At 43.2% G+C, this 23,533-nt stretch overlaps 1 protein-coding gene across 1 annotated transcript in view; it reads left to right on the forward strand.

Annotated features, from left to right (window-relative positions):
- The window catches only part of dars1 (aspartyl-tRNA synthetase 1), a 65,129-nt gene extending 41,596 nt beyond the window's left edge, over window positions 1-23,533 (forward strand). Inside the window, exons 10-18 of the mRNA XM_036576834.1 lie at window positions 4,370-4,481; window positions 9,128-9,262; window positions 12,233-12,380; window positions 13,951-14,097; window positions 15,261-15,303; window positions 15,519-15,599; window positions 16,452-16,563; window positions 16,896-16,967; window positions 22,987-23,533. Coding sequence (XP_036432727.1) covers window positions 4,370-4,481; window positions 9,128-9,262; window positions 12,233-12,380; window positions 13,951-14,097; window positions 15,261-15,303; window positions 15,519-15,599; window positions 16,452-16,563; window positions 16,896-16,967; window positions 22,987-23,078 — 942 coding nt within the window. The 3' untranslated portion in view covers window positions 23,079-23,533. The remainder of the gene's footprint in view (window positions 1-4,369; window positions 4,482-9,127; window positions 9,263-12,232; window positions 12,381-13,950; window positions 14,098-15,260; window positions 15,304-15,518; window positions 15,600-16,451; window positions 16,564-16,895; window positions 16,968-22,986) is intronic.

Genomic DNA, 23,533 nt, shown 5'->3' on the forward strand with positions numbered 1-23,533 from the left:
CAGAGGCAGTTTGGAGCTCTGTAGTGAGTTATACAACAGAAGAAAGGCAATTTTTACACACTACACACTTTAGTGGCCCGTTCTGTGAGTCAGCGTGGTCTACCGCTGCGTGGCTGAGCTGTTGTTGCTCCTAGACGCTTCCATTTCACAATAATAGCACTTCTAGTTGTCTAGGGCAGATCTGGCTGGGCAGAAATCTCCCAAACCAACATGTGCCACATTTGACGTCACTGCGCTCTTCAGTACGACCCATTCCACTGCCACTGTTTGTCTACGGGGACTGCATGGCTATGTGCTTGATTTTATACACCTGTTCGCAGTGGCTAACTCAGTAATTAGGAGTGAGGTCCGCATACTTTTGGTCATATAGGCCTAGTAGTGACATATTTAGTTGGTTTTCCAAGATACATTTTAATCTAAGACTTTGACAATTAAATTTTCTTAAATTTAACTTATTAGAAAAACAGACATAAAATGCGGCCTGTGCAAAAGTTATGGCACATTTAACATTTTACGTTATTATATGTTAAACACAGTGGATAGAAAAGAAATTATGCACTGAAATTTGCCAAAGAATGTCGACAAGTATGGGGATACAAGGTATATAAATAGGCACATAGTTGGTTTGCCCACCTGCACATCCATCTCCACCGAAACTGCACCTGTGACTACTTCATAAGGTCATAAGCGGTACCTGTGGTTCTGCGTTTCTCTGGTTTTACTGCAAACTCGGGGCGTTTTGGTATGGAAACTGCTTGTTGAACTGTGGTTCACTCTGGTCTCTTTAGTGATGGAGCCACACAGAGTCATAATGAGAAGCCACACAGGCTGGAGTGCCTCTGTTGTCTGGTAGAGGAGATGTAAATGTGGTGGTATTTGTACAGTACATCCTGCATTGTGTTTTTAACTCAAGGCAAGGCACGCTGTAGAAAAGCCGCAGCAAGTGAAAGCAGAAATCTGGGTGCAGGAGGCGAGGCAGCGTAACCGCGGGACTCTCTCTGGTGCGCGTAAACGCGGAGTGACGCACTCGAAGGTGCTGCGTACAGACACCCACGTCCCAAAGTGAGAAACTGAGATGGACGTTTGAGGGAGAAGGAAAATGCAGAGAGACATAAACAACATTATGCATAGAGACATAAACAGCCTCATAAACACAGCCCTGTAAACAGCTTTCATACATGCGACTTGCTGAATGTTTCAGGTGTGTCGTAGTGGTGAATGTGTTCAGGTAACAGCGCTGAGTGAATGTTGACGGACTTAAATGTACATTTTCCATAACCTATGACTATGAATGACTCATAGAGAGGGATGAGATGTTAAACAGATTCATACTTTAATGCAGAAATAATGTGATTTTTGTTGTTTTGATGATTGTATTTCAAGATAAAGTGTCGTTTTACTGGGGACAGGGCAAATTCTGCTTTCTGAGTGTTGTAGATTTTAATACCTTTTTTATCTTCACATACACCTTTGAACATGTAATATCGGTGGGACGCAATTCTGTAATAGTTTTGAATTTGCTCAATTCCCCACCTCCCCCCTCACCACAAACTCCCCCTCATTAGTTTTGACAATGTGTATATTAGCAGTGTTTCATACAGAAACCACAATAAACAAACTGTGCCCTGGTAGATCGACCGCAGTTAGAGTAAGGTGGAAATATTGTGTGCATTTGTTTTTTCTCTGAGTCATCATTTTAATTCTTGACCTGATGCAGCACTCAGGACTGCATATGCAGTTAATTTAGAAAAAATACCTTTAGGCTTTTACAGTTTTAGGGTTTAAAACTCTCTTTATGACCCCATAATGTTATATTTCAGTTTTATGGAGATTATTGAGTTTTATAATGCAGTTTTAATGAGGTTTAAATTCACGGTACCTGCTCAGGTTGGTTTGGTGCTTTATCGAGCAGGTTACCCAGATTGTAGATGGTTGTAGATTAGCTGGCTTGTGTGGTTAGGTTTAGTGAATTGTAGGCTTAGCTGGATCTTTGGCTTAACTGTGGGGTTAGCTGGACCGTGGGGTTAGTTGGACTGGACCGTGGGGTTAGCTGGACTGGACCGTGGGGTTAGCTGGACTGGACCGTGGGGTTAGCTGGACCGTGGGGTTAGCTGGACTGGCTGTGGGGTCAGCTGGACTGTGGGGTCAGCTAGACTGTGGGGTTAGCTGGGGTTGTGGTTTTAACTGAAACATGATGTTAGCTGGGTTGTGCAATTAGACGAGAAGCCTAGAATAACTGGATTGTGGGACTAGCTGGATTTTAGATCAGCTGGACCGTGTGGTTAGCTGGACCGTGTGGTTACCTGGACTATGGATTCAGCTGGACTGTGGTGTTAGCTGGACTGTGTGGTTAGCTGGACTATGGATTCAGCTGGCTTGTGTGGTTAGCTGGACTGAGGGGTTGGCTGGACCGCATGGTTAGCTGGACCATGTAGTTAGCTGGATTGCGGGGTTAGCTGGACTGTGTGGTTAGCTGGACTGTGTGGTTAGCTGGACAGTGGATTTAGCTGGAACATGTGATTAGCTGGACAGTGGATTTAGCTGGAACGTGTGGTTAGCTGGACTGTGGATTTAGCTGGACCGTGTGGTTAGCTGGACTGTGGATTTAGCTGTACTGTGGATTTAGCTGCACCGTGTGGTTAGCTGGACAGTGGATTTAGCTGGCACGTGTGATTAGGTGGACAGTGGATTTAGCTGGAACGTGTGATTAGCTGGATTGTGGGGTTAGCTGGACTGTGGATTTAGCTGGACTGTGTGGTTAGCTGGACAGTGAATTTAGCTGGGCCATGTGGTTAGCTGGATTGCTGGGTTAGCTGGACTGTGTGGTAGCTGTATTGCGGGGTTAGCTGGACCATGTGGTTAGCTGGACAGTGGATTTAGCTGGAACGTGTGGTTAGCTGGACCATGTGGTTAGCTGGACAGTGGATTTAGCTGGAACGTGTGGTTAGCTGGACCATGTGGTTAGCTGGATTGTGGGTTTAGCTCGACTGTGTGGTTAGCTGGACTGTGGGTTTAGCTCGACCGTGTGGTTAGCAGGACTGCAGGTTTAGCTCGACCGTGTGGTTAGCAGGACTGCAGGTTTAGCTCGACTGTGTGGTTAGCTGGACCATGTGGTTAGCTAGACCATGTGGTTAGCTGGACTGTGGGTTTAGCTCAACCGTGGGGTTAGCTGGACCATGTGGTTAGCTAGACCATGTGGTTAGCTGGACTGTGGGTTTAGCTCAACTGTGGGGTTAGCTCGACCGTGTGGTTAGCTGGACCATGTGGTTAGCTGGACTGTGGGTTTAGCTCAACCGTGGGGTTAGCTCGACCGTGTGGTTAGCTGGATTGTGTGGTTAGCTGGGCTGTGGGTTTAGCTCAACCGTGGGGTTAGCTAGACCGTGTGGTTAGCTGGATTGTGTGGTTAGCTGGGCTGTGGGTTTAGCTCGACCGTGTGGTTAGCAGGACTGCAGGTTTAGCTCGACTGTGTGGTTAGCTGGACCATGTGGTTAGCTGGACCATGTGGTTAGCTGGACTGTGGGTTTAGCCCGACCGTGTGGTTAGCTGGACTGTGTGGTTAGCTGGACTGTGTGGTTAGCTGGACTGTGTGGTTAGCTGGATTGTGGGGTTAGCTGGATCATGAGATAAGCTGGACCGCTTGGACTAACTGGATTTTAGGATTATCTTGCTCGTAGGTTTATCTGGATTGAGGGGTTATCTGAGTCGTGAGGTTAGTCTGAGGTGTAGCGTTAGCAGCATCACATGATTAGTGAGAGTCACGTGGTTAGCTGGGTGGTGTGAAAGTTAGATGGAGGGAGGAGGGAGACGTGCGTGTGCCATCAGCAGGCAGTCATCTGATTAACGGGAAACTGAAACTGTAGCTGATCTCAGCATTTCTCCACACTCTTATCCTGCTGCGCTCCACGCCGCAGCGTCATATCATGTGTTTGTTTTGGCCGATTTTGGCCTTAATGCCTTAATTAATCATCTTCATTTGTTCTGTAAAACACTGATGATTGTGTGACTTAAAAGGCCGTTTTGCATCTGAGCAGAGACAAGAAGGTCTTTGATGGCTTGTTGGTGCACTTTCAGTGGTTACCTTTAATCTCTCACCTTCCTGTGAAAATCTGTTCAACAAAACAGAACATGTACGCCTGACAGACAGACAGGCAGACAGACGGGTACCGCCCCCTGGGCTGACCTCTGTGTGGACAGGAGAGGTGCAGTGTGGCCGATCCTCGGGTTCCTCCCCTCTTATCTTTTGTTTCAGGGTGGACGTTCTGATGATTTATATTCTATCATTAACTGTTTGTCTTTTCTTTCGTCCTCTCTCTCTCTCTGTCTCTCTCTCTCTCTCTCTGTCTGTCTCTCTTTCTCTGTCTGTCTGCAGACCACGACCAGTCAGGCCATCTTCCGGCTGCAGTCCGGAGTCTGTCAGCTGTTCAGAGACACTCTCATCAACAAGGGCTTCGTCGAGATCCAGACTCCAAAAATCATCTCTGGTAACGTCTCAACCAAACCACACACTCTCTATCTTCTCTGTCTCCTTCTCTTTATCCCTCTCTCTCTCTCTCTCAATCTCTCTATCTTCTCTGTCTCCTTCTCTTTATCCCTCTCTCTCTCTCTCAATCTCTCTATCTTCTCTGTCTCATTCTCTTTATCCCTCTCTCTCTCTCAATCTCTCTATCTTCTCTGTCTCATTCTCTTTATCCTCTCTCTCTCAATCTCTCTATCTTCTCTATCTCCTTCTCTTTATCCCTCTCTCTCTCAATCTCTCTATCTTCTCTATTTCATTCTCTCTCACTGTATCTGTCTCTCTATTACTGTCTATTTCTCTCTCTCTCTCTCTCTCCCCCCCCTTGAGTAATGAGTCCTGTACTATCCAGCACTTGTCAAAAACGAGGGTGCCACTGGCCTTATCTAGAGAGAGAGATAAATAGATACAGAGAGAGAGAGAGAGAGAGAGAGAGAACGCCTGTCCTGTGTCCTCCTGCTGCTCGGTCCAGGCTGGGTTATCAGTCCTGTGAAAACGGTCTGAAGGACAGATGCGCTGTGGAGCGCTGAGAGGGGACGAGAGGGCGGCGCTGTGTAAACATTCTCTCAGGAAGAGGGGAGAGGCTGATCCTGATCAGAAGGACGAGTTCGTTTCTCTCTGTACGTTCGCTTCTCTCGCCTGATACGGCCTGCGCTCTTGACCCCTCAGGAGGTCATGATCACAGCTCGTCTGCAGGACACATCAGCGTCCGGTCCTGCTGTCTGGACCCCCCGCCTCCCTCTCTCTCTCTCTCTCTCTCTCTCAGTGCAGTGGACTGTAATGAGGTTTACAGGCACATTTGCTTTATGAGTGCTGAACATACAGTATCAATAAAGCACTGATAAGAGGAGACGTAATAGTGGCACAAGTAATAATAGTAATAATAAAAAATGTCTCTTGCTGTGAAACTCTAGTTCTGTAGTTTTCTGCCATTTAACTGTCAGATGATTGATAGAACAATAGAAATTCTCCAAAATTGCTTAGAATATAATCTTGTTATACATTGATGAGTCATGTCTATGTAAATATATATATATATATATATATATATATATATATATATATATATATATATATATATATATATATATATATATTACACACATGACTAGTCATATACTCTACACACACACATATATGTATGTATATGTGTGTGTGTGTGTGTGTGTTGGCACTCCTGGTAAAATTACATGTTGTATTGATCGACATGCCCTCTCCAGAGAACACACTTAAATGTAGCTAGAAAGAAAAAGGTTCTCTATGGAACCATGAACACCTGAAATAACACTTTGCGTGATTAAATTCTTTAAATATTAGAGATTACATAGGTTCTTTGCTTGGTGCAGTGCTTCTTCAGATTCATGGACATCATGCTGTATATGAAAAGCGATCTGTGTAGCATCAGAAAGGTTCTTCTGTTATTACAATGTCAAGCTTGTAAAGAAGAACCCTTTTTGGTTTTATATAGAACCATTTTCTTGACTAAACAACCATCTTTTTTGAGTGTGTCGAAATTGTAGTGCAGATGTTCACTTATTTTCGCTTAGAACGTGTCATCTGACCTGGGGATGTTCAGACTTTCTCATAAACACTGTGTTCCCTCGTGCTGTTGGCCACAGTGGCCTCACTCAGGTTAACTGGCTCGTCCTTATATACGCCCCGTTTTAGACCCACCAATCGCGTGCTGAGCTGAGCTGTATGTGTGGAGTCCTCTGTTGTGCCGCTTGCGTAGTTTTGTGGTTTTTCACTCTGCAGGGGAAGAAAAAAAATAAACGGTCGCTCTCACTTCTTCATTCGCTCGGCCGGCCAATCAGATCGTGGCAACGTGGCGTGTTCATGTTTGAACTTGCCGCTCTTTTTTTTTTATTTTATTTTATTTTTTGGGGCGTACCAGCTGCTGTTTGAACAGCACGCTGTTCTCTCATTACCACATCCGGTGCACACCCACTCTATCGCCCATGCTCGCACGCATGTGAGTGTGGATGCCATGCAGAACACGTTGTCCCCATCATTACAATCATGCAAAATAATAGTTATCAGGCCATATCGGCAGCGTCCACTGCAGCGCTGACGTCAGGAGGGACGGTGTTCTGCTTTAGTGAACCAAACCTTTAGCCAGAGTCCTAAAACACTAATGCTTTTGCCTTATAATGCTGGTAGAGATCATAATAATCATATTACATTAGTTTATTAGAGTGAGCTATGAGAATGTACAGGCTTAAAGGGCAAGTCCACTGAAATTTCTGCATAATTAAATGGTTAAGATGTAAACAGAGTCATTCAGAGTGGTTTGGTTTGAAACGCTCTGTTCTAGAGAAACTTACAGTCAGAATTGTTCACAGTGGTGGTGATAGGAACCAGACGTCCACCTCTAAAAGCTCCCTCACAGAAAGTTACTACATGTACATGTATAGCTGTACAACAGTTTTGAGATAATATTTTGGACTGAAACTTATTTTTTAAACCCATTCCTGTTGGAGAGGGACGTGCAGGCCATCATGAACACACAGAAGCTCAGAAGACACGTGTAGGTTCACTGGTGGTTTTGGATAGTAAATAAAATGGCTGTATTTGTGTTGTAGTCATGGCAACCCCTGGTTCCTATCACCACCACTGTAAAGGCTTCTGAACCATGTCACACCAAACCACTCTGAATGACTAGTGTAAATCTGCAAGTTCATAAGTGTGTCTGACTGATAGTGAATAGTTATCATAATATAGCCTGAGATCATCATTAATAACAAGTTTTAAATGAAAGTAAATGCTGAACATGTACAGTTAGGATTTGAAAAAATTATATGTACTGCATAATTATGTGGGCAGTAAACACTGAAATTAGATTAGATACACACAGTTACACATGGTGAAACAGTCCATTTCCAGGGTATTTACAGTTACCATCCAACACATGGTTTATCTAATCAGTCCATTAAAATAAGTCAGCTGCTGCTGATGGAACTGAACAAATCCATGCGATGGCTGGAGCGTAGAGAGAAATCAGGAACCAAACCTGCGGTCTTCTGACTGTAAACTTCTAACCTACATATTCAGAGCTTTACTAACCAACACGTTCTTCACATGCTTTACTGTATTTATGTTTATTTGTGTTTATTCTAAGGTTATATAGTGTTTTACTGGCACAGAGCACTTACAGCATAGAGTAACACTGCTTAAGACCTTTGCACAGTGTTGTGTGTGTGCATACATATTTCGCTGCTGTCAGAAGAAAACCTCGTATCTCCATTTTTGTAATTTTTCAGTTTTTAACATCTTTTGAAAATGCCTGTTGCCCTTTACGATGTGTGTAAATTTGATGATGAATGGACCAAAAGAAACGGCCCAGAATGACTTGAGAAAAAGTCTGGTTCCATTGACTTACATTAAAAGTGAAGTAGGTTTTTTTTTCGTTTTGGACCTTTTTTTGACATAATTTGAATAGATCAGTTGCCTTTTATGATGTCAGATTTTCATGATGATCAATGAAAAAAAATATTTATCCATCTTCTTCCATTAAAAGGTAAGAACGTTTTTCCTTGTCCTGTAAAGTTACCTTGAAAGTTGAAGACTAAAAAACTTTTTTTTTGTTTTTCCCTCTTTCTGTGACAGAAGCGAAACATATTTACACACTCACACACTTATATGTATATGTGTGTGTGTATTAGTCGGTGTGTGTATATATTTATAGATTTATGGTTGTCACGCCTGCTGACTGCTTAAGATGTGCACAGTATTATGTGTATACTGATAATAGGCAGATGTGTGTGTATGTGTGTGTATATATATATATATATAAGAGAAAGAGAGAGATAATACAGTGCTATATATAACTAGAAATTCAAGGATGATTGCACAAAGCTGTTAACCAATCCAACGGTCACATTATGCAGTTGTGTGTCTCATTATGCAACCATTCAGGCTGAAAGTGTCTGTTATTTTATTTCACAATTCCTTGAGTGTTTACAGTTTCCACCTTCCAGTGTGTTTGAGCCATTATGCTGCTGTGCTGTACTGCTGTATAGTGGCCTCACTCAGATGCGCCCATGCGTGCTTATATACGCCCCATTTTTAAATCCACCAATCACCGCGCGCGTGTGTGTATCATGCCGCTCTCATCCCGCCTTTACGGTGACTCATTATGTAACCCAGCAGCCGTTAGAAGGCATGACCTAAACATTTAAAGGGCCCGTATCCTACATTTCCCTCGTGTTTTTGTAACACGTGTGTACCGAAAACAGCCTTAAGGCATTTTTACATTATCCCTTTGAAATAAACTGGCTGTTTCTGCTACTGTGTTGTTAAGACTCAAATATGTAAATGAGCTCTGTTCTGATTGGCTGCCCTGTATTGTGCCTCATTCGAAAAGCACTCCTTAATAACTTTGGCGTGAGTGGACGGAGCGAGACTGCTGTAGGCTGAATAGGCGGATATATGTGAAGGAGGTTTTTTGTGACATCACAAAAGCAGGGCTGCTCAGTTTTCCTGTTTGGACTGGGGAGTGAATAGTACATCTTTAAACTTTAACAGTGTTTCTGTACTACATCAAGCAGTTGTTTTCCCCAGATATGGGCCCTTTAATGTTGATATGCTGTTTTTTTGTCTTTGTTTATCCTGTAGCCGCCAGCGAGGGAGGAGCCAACGTCTTCACGGTGTCATACTTTAAAACCAGCGCTTACCTGGCGCAGTCCCCGCAGCTCTACAAACAGATGTGTATCTGCGCTGACTTCGACAAGGTGTTCTGCGTAGGACCAGGTAAACAACACCTCCCTCAGTGCCACCGTCTCCAGACAGGGTTCGCACTCAGGCAGCTTTACTGGCCTGTAACTGTGCCAACTCCTGCCAAAGCAGTGAACCAGTGCTGGTCATGGCAGCAGTAATATATATATATATATGTATATATATATATATATATATGTGTATATATATATATATATATATATATATATATATATATATATATGTATATGTATGTATATATATATGTATGTATATGTACATAATAATTTACATACTATATTTACATACAGTTGCATCTCTCTCCTGTGCGGTACAGTGCTTTATTGGCATGAATGTTGCCATGGCAACAAACACAAACAGACAGAGAAGCGTAAAGCAGTAGAAATGCAATAAAAAGGGGTTATTTTACTACATTATTCGTCATCAACACAGAAAGAAAGAGAGTTGGGAGAGTTTATCACCACACTGATCGTACCTGAGGTTCTTACAGGATGCCACAAATCCACAACTTCAATCAGCTTCACTGCTTTTCTGAGATGTAGAGAAGTTTTTGATTTGCTGTTATTCTCAAAACACCTTACATAACCTGAAAACACCAGCTGTCCTTTACATTTTATGATGGATGGAGCAACAAAAATGGTCCAGAATCACTTAAAAACCTTCGTCAGAGCAACTTAAAGACTGTATTTGAAGAGGCCGTCTACACAGGGGCTTCATAACACATGCATAAGCATTGAATAACACATGAATAAAGCAATACTTGAGTATTTATGAGCCAGAAATCGCAATATGAGAAGTAAATGACACATAAAGGGCCTAAAAGTGATGGACATTTGTTCCTTTTATTATGACACTGTTATGAGGCATCGTTTGCAAATAAAGGCCTAGTTTAGAACCCCATGGCTGCGTCCAGAAACCCTTAAAGGGACAGCTTTGTCCTGCTGGTCTTTCTGTTCTTCTGCATGACTCGGAAACCTCGACCTGGAAAACGACATCTTACCGGCTGTCCAAATACCAGAGGAGGAGAGAGAAGCCGCTTAAAATACCTGCCGAAGCAGCTTCCAGCGGAGGATACGACAGTGTACGCTACCCAGAAAGGCTTTTACAGATTTTAGTGACATCACTGAAGACACGCCCAGAGAGGACGGACAAACACAGAGCAATCCAGCTATACAGTTAACTCTTTAAATAGCCAGTATTTATTACACACTTCTATAATTTAAGAATAGCTCAGCCAGTTTGCACTGAGGTCCCTGTAGTTACTGATTAATAAGCCTTAGTATGTAATAAGCCTGATTTTAAGGGGTTAAATACTGTGTTTTATTTGGGTCGATGTAAAACGTGGAGTAGAAAACCACACAAATGTGAATAAGCAGGCTCCCCAAGGCCGTGCTTTCAGCTGAACGCTGTGATAGGCTCAGTTTTAGTGACAGTAAAAGGTGTCACCTGCCTTATTTCCCCCGTTTATCTCCATTCCTCCTGCCCCATCCTTTCCTCAATCCCTCCTCGGTCTTCCAGGGTGGGAGAGGAGGAGTAGGAAGGGAGGAGGAGGACAGGAGCAGTAGCTGAAGTCTCTGGAAGCAGCCCATATTTCACTTCTGTATATTTCTACTTCAGATGTAAAAGTGCAGTTACTATTAAGGAGACCGGTTCATAAAAATCATTACATAATAATGGTAAAAACTCACAGTACAGTTACTGTTGAAACTTAAAACGTAATTTGTACATTCATATTCAGGAATATAGGGGATTTCTACGTGAACTCAATGCGGTGTACTTGATATTGTATAAAGGGGAAAGTGCAGAACTGCTGCTGTTTACATACAGGAAAATACGCATGACGGTTCAAGGGTATCTGAGTCTTTCAGAGAACCGATGACTGATGTTCTTCAGCAGAACTGGGCCTCAGTTCAGTTCAGTCAGTGGGAAATAGTGCTTCATAGCAGTGCTATAAATGGACCAAATACTTGTTTAGTTTTTTCTTCCATAAAGTTCTCATTTTGTTGGTGTCAGGTTTTCTTACTGTAGTGACACAGTGCAGAATTCATCACCCCTGTAGAGCTCCGCACCTCCACCAGGACTATCATCAGACCATGACACCGGGCCTCGTTCTCCACTATATTTCGGTTTGTTCTTAAGTGTGTTCCTGATAAAGGTTCTAAGAAAAAGTCTACGTCAGGTTCCTGGCGTGTTCTTGAAGCGCAGAACTGTTCTCACCTTTGTGTTCCTGAAACCGTGAGTGAGTTTTCAGAAGAACGGTTGGTGAATGAGGTTCAGTGAGATAAACAGAGGAGAGCAGCTGAGTGGAGTAGATTCCTCATTCACTCCCACCCAGAGCCAAGCGGCCGGTACAGGACCACTAACATGCACGTACACACGTACACACGCACTCAGTTTCAGAGAGACACACACACACGCACACTTAGTTTCAGAGAGAGACACACACACACAGGTCAGTGAGGCCCTCTGCTGGTCACGCCAGGCATCACACCAGTCTCAGTGTAGAGACAGTGGTGACCTACTATATGCCTATCTCTGTCCGTCTATCTCTGTCCGTCTGTCTGTCTGAATCTGTCTATCTGTCCTGTCTGTCTTAATCTGTATATTTCTCTTTCTGTCTGATCCATCCATCCATCTATCTGTTTGCCCTATTTTGTCTATCTGTCTGTCTGTCCATCTGTCCTATTGATGTGTCTGTCTATCTATCTGTCTGTCTGTCTATATCTATGTATCTGTCTGTCTATCTATGTCTGTCTGTGTCTCTATTTATCTGTCTATCTGTCTGTCCTATCTATCTATCTATCTGTCTGTTGGTCTATAAAATAGAAAAGATAGTGATTAGAGCTGATAAAGATTTGGTTTCCTCAGCTGCTGATTTTATCATTCTCTCTCTCTCTCTCTCTCTCTCTCTCTCTCTCTCTCTCTCTCTCTCTCTCTCTCTCTCTCTCTCTCTCTCTCTCCTTCGCCCCCCCTCCCTCCCTCCAGTGTTCAGAGCAGAAGACTCCAACACCCATCGTCACCTGACTGAGTTTGTGGGTCTGGATATTGAGATGGCCTTTAACTATCACTACCACGAGGTCATCGACTCCATCACTGACACCATGGTGCAGATCTTCAAGGGGCTCAGAGACCAGTGAGTCCCTCTAACTCACACTGACGCTCTGTGTTCAGAAATAACAGACATGTAGTCTGATAATCAGAGTAGGACAAAGACGAGTCTTAAATGGCTGAGCGAGCATCACACGGAACACTTTCTCTACCGCTGTGAGAGAGTGTTGTGGATCTCATGAGTACTTAAAACCCTCCCCAACTGCACGTTTGATTACAGAGCATGATTAGTTATGTTTAATTGGATTCTGTGCAGCAAAGTGTGTGAAATGTTGACATATATATATATATATATATATATATATATGTAGATATAGATAGATATAAAAATATATTTAGTGACACTGAAAACTTCCTGAAAGTATTATATCACATTTTAGTCTTACTGCCCAGCTCCATATGAATCTATATACTGAATTTCATATGTCAAGTAGACTGGCCAACACTGCACACAGGAACGTTCACATTAATTAGGAACTATTTATTTGTTTTATTTATTTGTTTGCTTGTTTGTTTGTTTAGTCCCCCAAAAGCATCACTGACTGTAGCTATTCTAGAAGCTGGGCTGCAGTCCAGGGGCCGGATTCATGAAAACCTTAAGAAAAAAACTTGCGAAGGTTCTTAAGACAAACACTAAGAAGTTTGTAAGAATGTTCTTAAATGCAAGTCTTGAAAAAAAACTTAGCTTAATTAGTTCCTTAAGATTTTCTTAAGATAATCTTCATTGTTTTCTTACGTAGGGCTGTGGTGCATTTTACAGCTCACCATAAACGCCGTTAGATGCGCTTTAAATTTGTATTCACTGTTATTTCCATTATTTAATCCACTCAGAGGAGCAAAATGGAGGAAAAACATCAAACCAAGCGAAAACAAATATGATACATTATCGCTGATCCGTTCCAGCAGAAGAGCTAAAGCAGCTCACTCTCCTCTCCTGTCCACGTTTAGCTGTTGAGGCTGGTAGAACGACAGTAGACCCTGATCTGATTTGTCCTCTGTCGCCCCCTTCAGTACACTTTTAAACAAAATGGTTCTTCAGTAATGAAACAGTTCTATATAGAACCATGAACTCTCAAAGAACCCTTTGCATGATTAAAGTGCTCTTTGCATTGTGAAACGGTTCTTCAGACTGATGAAGAAGGAGTTCTGGATGGTTCTATATAGAACCTTTTTGAAAAGGGTTCTATGTAGCGCCAAATTGTGATGTTGTCAATCTTGTAACAATAGAAGAACTCTTTTTGGTGCTATATAGAACCCTTTTCAAAAAGGATATATATATAGAACCATCTAGCATGTTCTCCATCAATCTGAAGAATGCTTTTGCATTGCAAAGAACCTTTAGTCATGCGTTGGGTTCTTTTGAGTGTTCATAGTTCTATACAGAAGCATTTTCTTTACTGAAGAACCCTTGAAGAACCATTTAGTTTAAAAGTGTACTGAGTGGTTTAACCGCCACAGTGACATAAGCACGCAGGGTGAGTTTGTACAGTAGGACCAAGCGTTTGCAGTGCATTGGCCAAGCGGAACACAGTGCAGTACTGGACGGGCAGCACCATCAGAACAGAACTGGACTGTTGTTATGTTGTGTGTTCCAGTTTCCAGACGGAGATCCAGACGGTGGGTAAGCAGTACCCCAGCGAGCCCTTTAAGTTCCTGGAGCCGACGCTGAGGCTGGAGTACCGCGAGGCTGTGGCCATGCTCCGGGCAGCGGGGGTGGAGATGGCAGACGAGGAGGACCTGAGGTAACGTCCACTAGAGGTCGCTGACCCAACTAGTATTGGATTTCGGGCCGGGTACAGGACAGTACATATCAGGCGTGGGTTTGTTTTCTGATGAGTAGTAGATTTGTGTTTATTTGAAGGAATTTGCCTGTGTACAGACAGGTCCATAAATATTTGGACGTCGACATAACATACTGGAGTATTAATAAAGACAGTTTAATTTATGATTGTTAGTTTGTCCTGTTACTTTGGAGCCCAACACTCTCAGAATAAAGGTAGTAAACTGTCACTGGGGTGACATCTCAGTACCTTTAGTCAGGGAACATAACTGAACCATAATCCACTGAAATGATATGTTCTAAGCTGTACTGACTCCACACACCCCGTCTCGTCTCCAGGCTTTTATTTTACTGTTCTGTTTAAAACATTCGGTTATGAAAAGGTACAAATACAAACTTTTCACCTGGAAAAACTTATTTAAGGTTCACAATCAGACCTTAAAACCACTGTTGAACCTTTGAGGGAACATTTACACTGTTTGTACCTTGATGAACGAAAAATGTACCTGAACAGAACCTTTATTACTAACAGAGCATAAAAATGGTTTTAATTCCTATACCATTCACCTGATTTGGATGTAAATATCCTCCTGCACTTTGATCTTATATTCATTATATAATTTCAACTCCAGTCTGCTGTGGTGTTCAGCTCAAATACCAATAACTTTGTCAGCAACCAAATATTTATGCATCTCTCTGTACTTTTTGTGCACTCTCATTTTTTTCCTCTCTCTTGGGTGCAGTCTCTCACTATATATGTAGTCTAGTATGTGTACAGCAAAGCCAGTCTTACTAACACGTCTACATGGACGAAATCCAAATAAATCTTCTCGCTTCATTGTTGGAAACCTATGATTTGGTCCTTACTTCAGATAAAATGTACACTGGTTTCATGCAGCGTAAAGCTCGAGTATTTTGAGGACCAGCGCATCAGCAGCACATTTCCTGTGCCGCTCTGACTACTAGCCCAAAACAAATGTGACTCAGACAAACCCAGAATCACTCGTCTCCCTCAGCTATTGACATTTCCGTCTCTCTCTGGGAGACACAGATAACACATTTTTGCTGACAGAAGAAACTGAATGTGATTCTTTAGTTCTTGACCTTTATGTTTATTTTTTTCAGCACGCCTAATGAAAAACTGCTTGGTCGCCTGGTCAAGGAAAAGGTACTATAATAAATATGCAAATAAATACTTAATAAATGCTTACAAAGAGTTTTTATTCATTATTGCATGCGTTACAGTTTGGTCATGCTGAAATTCTCGTGTGTGTGCGTGTGTGTGTGTGTGTGTGTGTGTGTGTGTGTAGATTAGTACATGCCTTTATTGTGTTCTGGTTAATTGGTTGAGTTAATCTATTTTCCTGCTCCTCTTCTCTTTAGTATGACACAGACTTCTATGTGCTGGATAAATACCCTCTGGCAGTGAGACCCTTCTACACCATGCCTGATCCCAACAACCCTGTAAGACCCACCCCACTACACACTGAATCTGACCTCAGCCAAGGGCATAGTTTCATAGCTATGGGAATGGGTGTGGTGCAACTGTGAAAATGGGTGTAGCGTAACCATGGAAATGGGTGTAGCGTTACCATGGGAATTAGTGTAGCATAACCTTGGGAATGGGTGTAGCGTAACCATGGAAATGGGTGTAGCGTTACCATGGGAATTAGTGTAGCATAACCTTGGGAACGGGTGTAGCGTAACCATGGAAATGGGTGTAGCGTTACCATGGGAATTAGTGTAGCATAACCTTGGGAACGGGTGTAGCGTAACCATGGAAATGAGTGTCACGTTACCATGGGAATTAGTGTAGCATAACCTTGGGAATGGATGTAGTGTAACCATGGAAATGGGTGTCGCATTACCATGGGAATTAGTGTAGCATAACCTTGGGAATGGATGTAGTGTAACCATGGAAATGGGTGTCGCATTACCATGGGAATTAGTGTAGCATAACCTTGGGAATGGGTGTTGTGTATCCATAGGAGTCAGTGTAGCGTAGCCATGGATGCGGGTGTAGTGTAACCATGAGAATGGACTTAGTGTAACCTTGGGAATGGTTGTCGTGTAACTATGGGAATGAGTGTTACGTAACCAGGAGGATGGATGCAGCGTAACCATGGACACTCATGTAGCATAATGGGTATGGGAATGGGTGTAGCGCAACCATGGGAATGGGAGGAGCTTACCGATCCAAATATCAGTGGTGTAGCTGTGCCTCAGTTCGATTGTTATCAGCCCATTTTATAATTTCATTTCTGCTCCTGATGCAGGACAGCAGTACTGATATGCGTGTTTTTCCTGTTTGTTTAGAAATATTCCAACTCCTACGACATGTTCATGAGAGGAGAGGAGATCCTGTCCGGAGCTCAGAGAGTCCACGATGCCCAGCTGCTCACTGAGAGAGCTCTGCATCACGGCATAGGTAACAACACACAGCCTCACTCTACACTGTGTTACTGGGACACAGACGTGTCGTTCACCACCTAAAAGACCAGCTTTAAATTCTTTTTCTAATAAAATCTGCAGTTTTGCGGTAAAAAAATCTCATAGGACCTCATTGAAAGATAAATGCACACACTTTACTGTGTTTAAATGACTGAGGGATGTAAAAAACACAGATCCAGTACAGATCATATACGCTGTTATGGAATATCCTTTAAACTTAGTTCAGATCATTTTTCTTCAATAATGAACTGACTGTGTGTTACAGCCTATTTTTCTTGTTGTAATATGTTTGTTGTTGTTGTGTTTCAGACTTGGAGAAGATCAAGGCGTACATCGACTCCTTCCGCTACGGAGCTCCTCCTCATGCTGGTGGAGGAATCGGTAACTCTCTCTTTCAGACTCTTTCTCTGTTTGCAGATGAGCGGCTCGACATCTAATGCTGCATTTACCGGTTGGCTGTAGATGTGAAATGCAGCGGTAAACAGAACGTTCCTTCAAGATACATAACACACCATCCAGTAAACTGGAGGTTGGTGTTTGGGAGCCATCAATGCTGAATTGTCTCATTTCACCAGTAAACACTGTCAGCATGGCAACATTACCATTTCCATATGCCACCGTCAGTCGCACCACTATGGGCAGTGGAACTGCGGCATTTTAAATGCCAACATGTGAACACAGCATTAGTTTTAATGCACATCTTGATGTTCCATTTATGTGACCACTTCTATGTACAGTACTAAGTTGTACATTGTAGATTGAAATGTTATAAACTACACTGCCTGGTAGAGCTGGGCGATACGGCCAAAAACGTTATCACGATAAACAAAATTCATATCGTTCGATATCGATACATATCGCGATAAATGTCAAATCATGATTTCTTTCACGTTTGAAGGCTGATTGTGCTCCTGGGTGGTTAACTGTGGTTTTAAACTATCATTTATGGTCCGATCATGACAAACACTCGGCAAACAGTGGAACATTTCACTAATCTGTCAGGGAAGAGTGGGAGAAAGTTTCTGAGCTGTTTTTATCAGCTTGAAAAGCACAGCTGCAATTTTTGTAATAGTCATGATTTAAGAGAGAAAACAGATTATTTTTAGCTGTCTGGTGACGAGCGCTCGGCTACCCCGCTACAAACGCTAAACAAGTGGCCAACAACAGAGCTAAACTCTTTAGTTTCTCAACGACGTCAGCTCGGTTCGGTAGGTCACTGCGGTCACTCCTACCACATCCATGTCAGAGCAGATCACAGTATTCAGACACCAGCTAGACGGCTGGGTTTCTCTATGCTGTCATAGTAGTTTAAGGGGTGAACCGCAGTATATCTGACGCTCGCTGTGTAAAAGCATTATCTGCAGTGTGAATCTCTCACACCAGTCACAGAGTCCTCCTTTTAGGCATGTTTAAACTGAAAGCGGTGATTCTGTGTCTTGTTTGATCTACAGTATCATCAATTCACCGTGTTGTGCCGGAGCGCTGCTTCTATTAGCCAGCAGCTAAAAACAGCTAGCCTGGAGAGAGAGCGCTCTCCCGCTCTCCAGTGCCTCACAGCTTCCTCAGTTTACTTTCGAACATGAACCACTTCTTTCTTTCACTTTCGCTGCTCAAGAATGCACTAATACTAAAATATGGCGGTTTGGCGCTGTAACACGGCGCTGTAGACGTGATTTAACACCGCTAAAGTTGTTAGGAGGTTAGTAAAGAGGTGAGTTCACTGTAGGTCAGTACAGTTACGTCACTGACCTCGTCACTCACACTCGGTCACAGGAGAACAGATCGCCGGTCGCTCCGCTCAAACAGGGACTGTATAACTCCACGTTTCAGACGTTGCTAAAGTATATTTGGCGACCCTTTTTTTTTTTTTTACTCGTGGCCCCCTCCCTCTCTAATCAAGTCGAAAAATTCAGAAGTGCGCCCTCTCCTGGCGATAGCAGTGTAGTGTCGCTTTCCTTGCAGTAGAAAACGCCACCAGGGCTTTCGCTAAAACGTGGAAGTGTGAGAACGGTGTATTATATCGAACATTTATCGAACATGACGTATCGCTCTATCAAGGAAAAGTTATATCGCGATACTTATCGTTATCGTTTTATCGCCCAGCCCTACTGCCTGGTCAAAAAAGGCTTTGATTTAGATAAGCAGATATTTAAGACCCTTTGAATGGATAATTATTGTTTCAGCTGGCAAAAAATCCTTTAACTCTAACTGATGCAGTGAGTAGCTCATCATTTCTTCAAACAACCATGTCGGAAGACATACTTCGCGGTCGTGGAAAAGATGTTACTGTGTTTCAGAAAGGTCGAATTCATGGCCTGCATAAAGCAAAGAAAACAGCTAAGGAGATTGCTGAGATTACTGGAGTTGGGTAAAGAACTGCCAAACGCATTATTTAAACCTGGAATAACAGTGGAGAACCCTCGACTTCGTGGAAGACGTGGTCAGAAAAAAAAAAAAAAACTTAAACTCTTGGTGAAGTGGAATTGTAAAACATGGACAGTAAGACTCGCGGCTGTGTTTACTAGTGAAAGTAAGAGCGTTTCCACATGCGCAGTTAAAGCAGTAGAACACAGATGGAGTGTGTTATCGTGAAATAACATCACGGCTGTGATTTGGTGGCCGTAGATCATCACAGCCGTGATGTTATTGGCGATAACACACTCCTCAAGTGTTCTACTGCTTTAATACAACAGTCAAATAAATAAAGTAATAAATTAATAAACTGGGCCGTGAACGCGGCGTTTAATATGTTTTAATGTTCGCAGTTCCTTCACCAAATTATAGTTCCTTAACGAGCAGCTTGTTGCTACGTCAGAGTAACGAGCTCCGCCCACTCGCTGCTCAGCCGGCAGTTCTTTCTCCAGCTCCTCACACTAAATTCCCAAACTGTCATCGCCACTGTCATCACCAGCTTTTTTGTTTTTTATTGCGGCAGTTTTGATTTGGTCAGACTCTGAAGATCAGACTACACGTGTGGCGAATGGTATTGGGTTCATTTCTGGCTGATTCCAGGTTGTTTAGCTGTTCTTCTGTCTCAGCTGCCGACTGAAAAGCTGCTCAGTGGTGCTGACAGTTTGGGAATTTAGTGTCGTCTCATCTTCAGAGTCTGACCAAATCGGCTGTCGGTCAAATGTGATCTTAAAAGTGTCCATTTTCTGTTTGTGCTCAAAGTAAGAAGTAAAAACGTTCAAATGGCTTGAGCGTCTCCTCCAGCTATCAAAGACGTTGCTTAGCAACGGCGTCTCAGCTGAGTGATACAGTGTTTGTGAATCAGCACAGTTAGAATGCCTCTCAACCAATCAGCTTGCGTAGCCTGAACTAACTGTTGTATAAGTGACGATAACTCGCAGGATTGGGACTAAACAGCTGTGTGGCCCTAAGAAAACCATTCGTTAGTGAGGCTTATTGGTCAGGTCTGGGCTCAGCAGCATTATGTGGCAATGAAACAAAGTCAGCTGACCACCTGAATGTACTGAATGACCCATCCGTGGATTATTTCTTCCCTGATGGCACAAGAACATTCCAGGACCACAATGCAGGCTCAGGCTGAAAGGGGTTTGAGGGAGCGTGAGGAATCATTTCACACATGAATTGGCCACCAGAATCCTGACCTTAACCCCACTGAAGGTCTTTGGGATGTGCTGGAGAAGACTTTATGGATCGGTTCCTCTCTCCCATCATCAACACAAGATATCGGCCACAGTTTAATGGAAATAAATGCTGTGACGTTGCATGAGGTTGTCGAAGCACTGCCACGGCGCTCTGTTATCAAAGCTCAAGGTGGTCCAAAGAAATATTAGAGCAGGGGTGCACAACTCCGGCCCTGGAGGACCCTGAAGTCTTACAATTTACAGATAAATGTCATCAGGTGTGTTTGAGTAGGTAAATCACCAGACTGTGCTGGCCACCAGCCCTCCAGGACCAGAGTTGTGCCCCACTGTGTTAGAGTCTGTGACTTCTTTTTGGCCAGGCAGGTCCAGATATGGCTTTTTCATGTTTTATTCAACATTACAGATATTTTGGGAGCAAGTAGTTTTATCTGAACCGTCAGTTTTATTCAAACTTCAGCCTGGATGTTAAGTTTATTAGACCTTGTGCACAGTGGGACAGACCTGCGCTGTTTCCTGTCCTTCTCTTCTGGCCTTCTAAGAGCCACCTGCTGACATTTTCCACAGCAGCTCCTGTTGTTTGTAAAGCAGCTATTCAGAAGGCCTGGTCTGGCCTCCGACTCGCACATAAAAACGCTGCGTGTCCATTTGTTTTACAAATGCTGGTGTTCTGACCCGACCAGGCTGAAAAGGACGAAAGAGCTGACACATGAAATGTGCTTTTCTGTGTGGGCTTCATTATACAGACACCGTTCTAGAAAGGCCAGGCTGTGTAGGTGAGAGGTGGGCAGTGTAGTCTCTCTAAGTCTTAACCCTAAAAAACGTGTTGAGTTATTGTCAACTTCCATACATTCAGTTTACATGTATGTATACATATAATTAATTACATTGACATTTGATATACATTCTTTATAGACAGACTTGAGTCTGCACGTCTGCCTTTTTACGGCTTGACGTCAGAATATGACAAATAGCAAAAGTGTAAATGATGGTTTGGTTTCTGTTCACAAAAAAATAACAGAAAATCATAAAATCTCCTACTTAAAAACTCAAATATGGTACAGATTTGAAGTTTCAACTCAGTTCACGCCAGGGCTGCATGATATGGATATAAAATGTAATGTTTGGCAAAACTGTTGGATATTTACATGGACAATTTAAGACACAATGTATTTTATTAAACTAGTGTGACTGGATGTGTCACAAGTACCTACCCTGGTTCACTGGTTGCAGCTCCTATCGCCTAAAAAGCCAGCTGTGTTATGGAAACTCCCGTGCTTCTATTAAAGGAGCCAGTCACCTTGTTGGAAAAGTCGTATGTGGAAAAACCTCCATTTCTGTGGGAATATGTCCAGGTGCACTGAGCCAAAGGCTACAGACTATTTGTGATTTGTATCTGATTTCCCAGTGATTTCAAATATGCTTTTGAACCATTAATGTGGCTTTGAGTTTGGGATTTATAGTCTCTCTTCATTCAAAGAGATTTGCACTGCTCCGGTGCATCGACGGACGTGAATGCATCCTCCCCACCTCATGGCCGGGTGCCGGTGTTATGAGGGGGTTCCCTGCGAAATCCAATTGAAGTGTAATCTTGCTAATGTGTTTTAATAAATCAAACATAGTAAGCATCATTTAAACTAATTTTCCAAAACTTTAATAAGGTTAAAAAAAACTTGGAGAGATTAGGATTTAGTTTGTGGATTACCACCTGTAGTCAGCATCAGTCATTCCAGTTTATCATCATCCGATAGATCGTTTCCCGCTTAGACTCTAAATTTCGGAGCTAAGCGGTTGATTTTATACGTTAGCTTTAATCACGCTGACGGGATTAATTTGCATAAAGTTAAACTCCATGCATCCCCCAAACTCGACACGCCGCGCGAGCTCATCTGACAGAACCAGCGCTTCCCATTGAAAACGAAAGGGATACAGTGCGGTGCTTTGTCGGAGCAGTGTAAGCGCAGCGCGAGTGGACAGACGTTCCTGTCTGTTAAAGTGAACCTGGAAGGGAACCAACTGCAAATGACCTCAGTTCTTTTTGTGTTCACAGTGTAAGTGAACTATAAAGAGGACTCGGTTGTCTTTCTGGTCCTTTGAGATCTCAGAACACTTCTTGTTCAGACCACGACTCCCATTAGAGCTCAGACCCCTTTCACAGCACTCAGTGTGCGTAGACCTCGCAAAGTGGGCAGCGTTCTCTGATAAATCCGACCTCTCAGGTGGGGAGAGGAACCACCAGACACGCCTGCTGCTCTCCTGTTGGCCACACTCCTCTCCCACGTTGCTCTCCTATTGGCCGCGGTGGGTTCTGTTTTCAGCCGTGCTCCTCACTGAGCTCCCCCTGGTGGAAATCGCCATGTCTGCACTGAAAAAGCAGCGGTGAATTTTAATTCATTCAGAACCTTTTAAATGATCCTTGGTCTGTTTTACCTGCTGAAGTGCTGAAGGCTGTGTCTGTGTGTACAGTGAGCCTCGAGGTCTTCATCATAAAGCAACGCAAAAGCGGACGGGAGCCGTTTTGAACCACAAAATGAGCTCCAAACGAACCGAACTGAGACCACAAACTTGAGAGGTGGTCTCAGTTCAGTTCGTATTTGGGGCTGTTTGAGTCTGAGTTCGTTTGATGTGTTCAGATATGCAAAAGATACCATGACTCAGCGGCCCGAGTCCTCTTCGGACGCTGAAACGGCCCGTGTGTGAAAACTCCTGTAAGGACTTTGGTAAAGTTGACAACATATCTGGCTGAATGACCCCTCTAAAGCAGCCTTTACCGACTTCTTCTCCTCCTGTAGGTCTGGAGAGAGTGACCATGCTGTACCTCGGCCTCCACAACGTGCGTCAGACGTCCATGTTCCCGCGTGACCCCAAACGCTTGACGCCCTGAAAGGTCCCGGTTCTGGCTGATCTTCTATCCCGACCAGAACGGCAGGAAACACCAACAACTGCTGGGTCGGGGGGAACAGGACGCACCAGGAATTCAAGTGCCACCACGATTTACCGATAACTTTTTAATATTTCATACTAGAGTACGATAAGTCCGGCCGTAACGCAGCAGGAGAAAATGAAGATAAACTAACGTACATAAATCTGTCTGAAGGGAATCAATGTTCAGTAACAGTAGATGATATAAGGGGTGAGTAAGTCTGAGGTAGACCTTCGTAATCGATTCTGTCTTTTTCTACTGAACCAACTTTGCTACCTGACACACTACTGAGAGTCTGACTAACCAGCCGTGTTCTGCAGTTCTACAGTCAATACTGTAATTAGGCATTTTTAAGGCATGTATTAATTGGCAGATTGTTATATAAGTAATAAATAATTAAAAGATAATTGCATAAA

The sequence above is a fragment of the Colossoma macropomum genome, unplaced genomic scaffold (genome assembly GCF_904425465.1).
Source record: "Colossoma macropomum unplaced genomic scaffold, Colossoma_macropomum, whole genome shotgun sequence".
Classification (NCBI taxonomy): domain Eukaryota; kingdom Metazoa; phylum Chordata; class Actinopteri; order Characiformes; family Serrasalmidae; genus Colossoma; species Colossoma macropomum.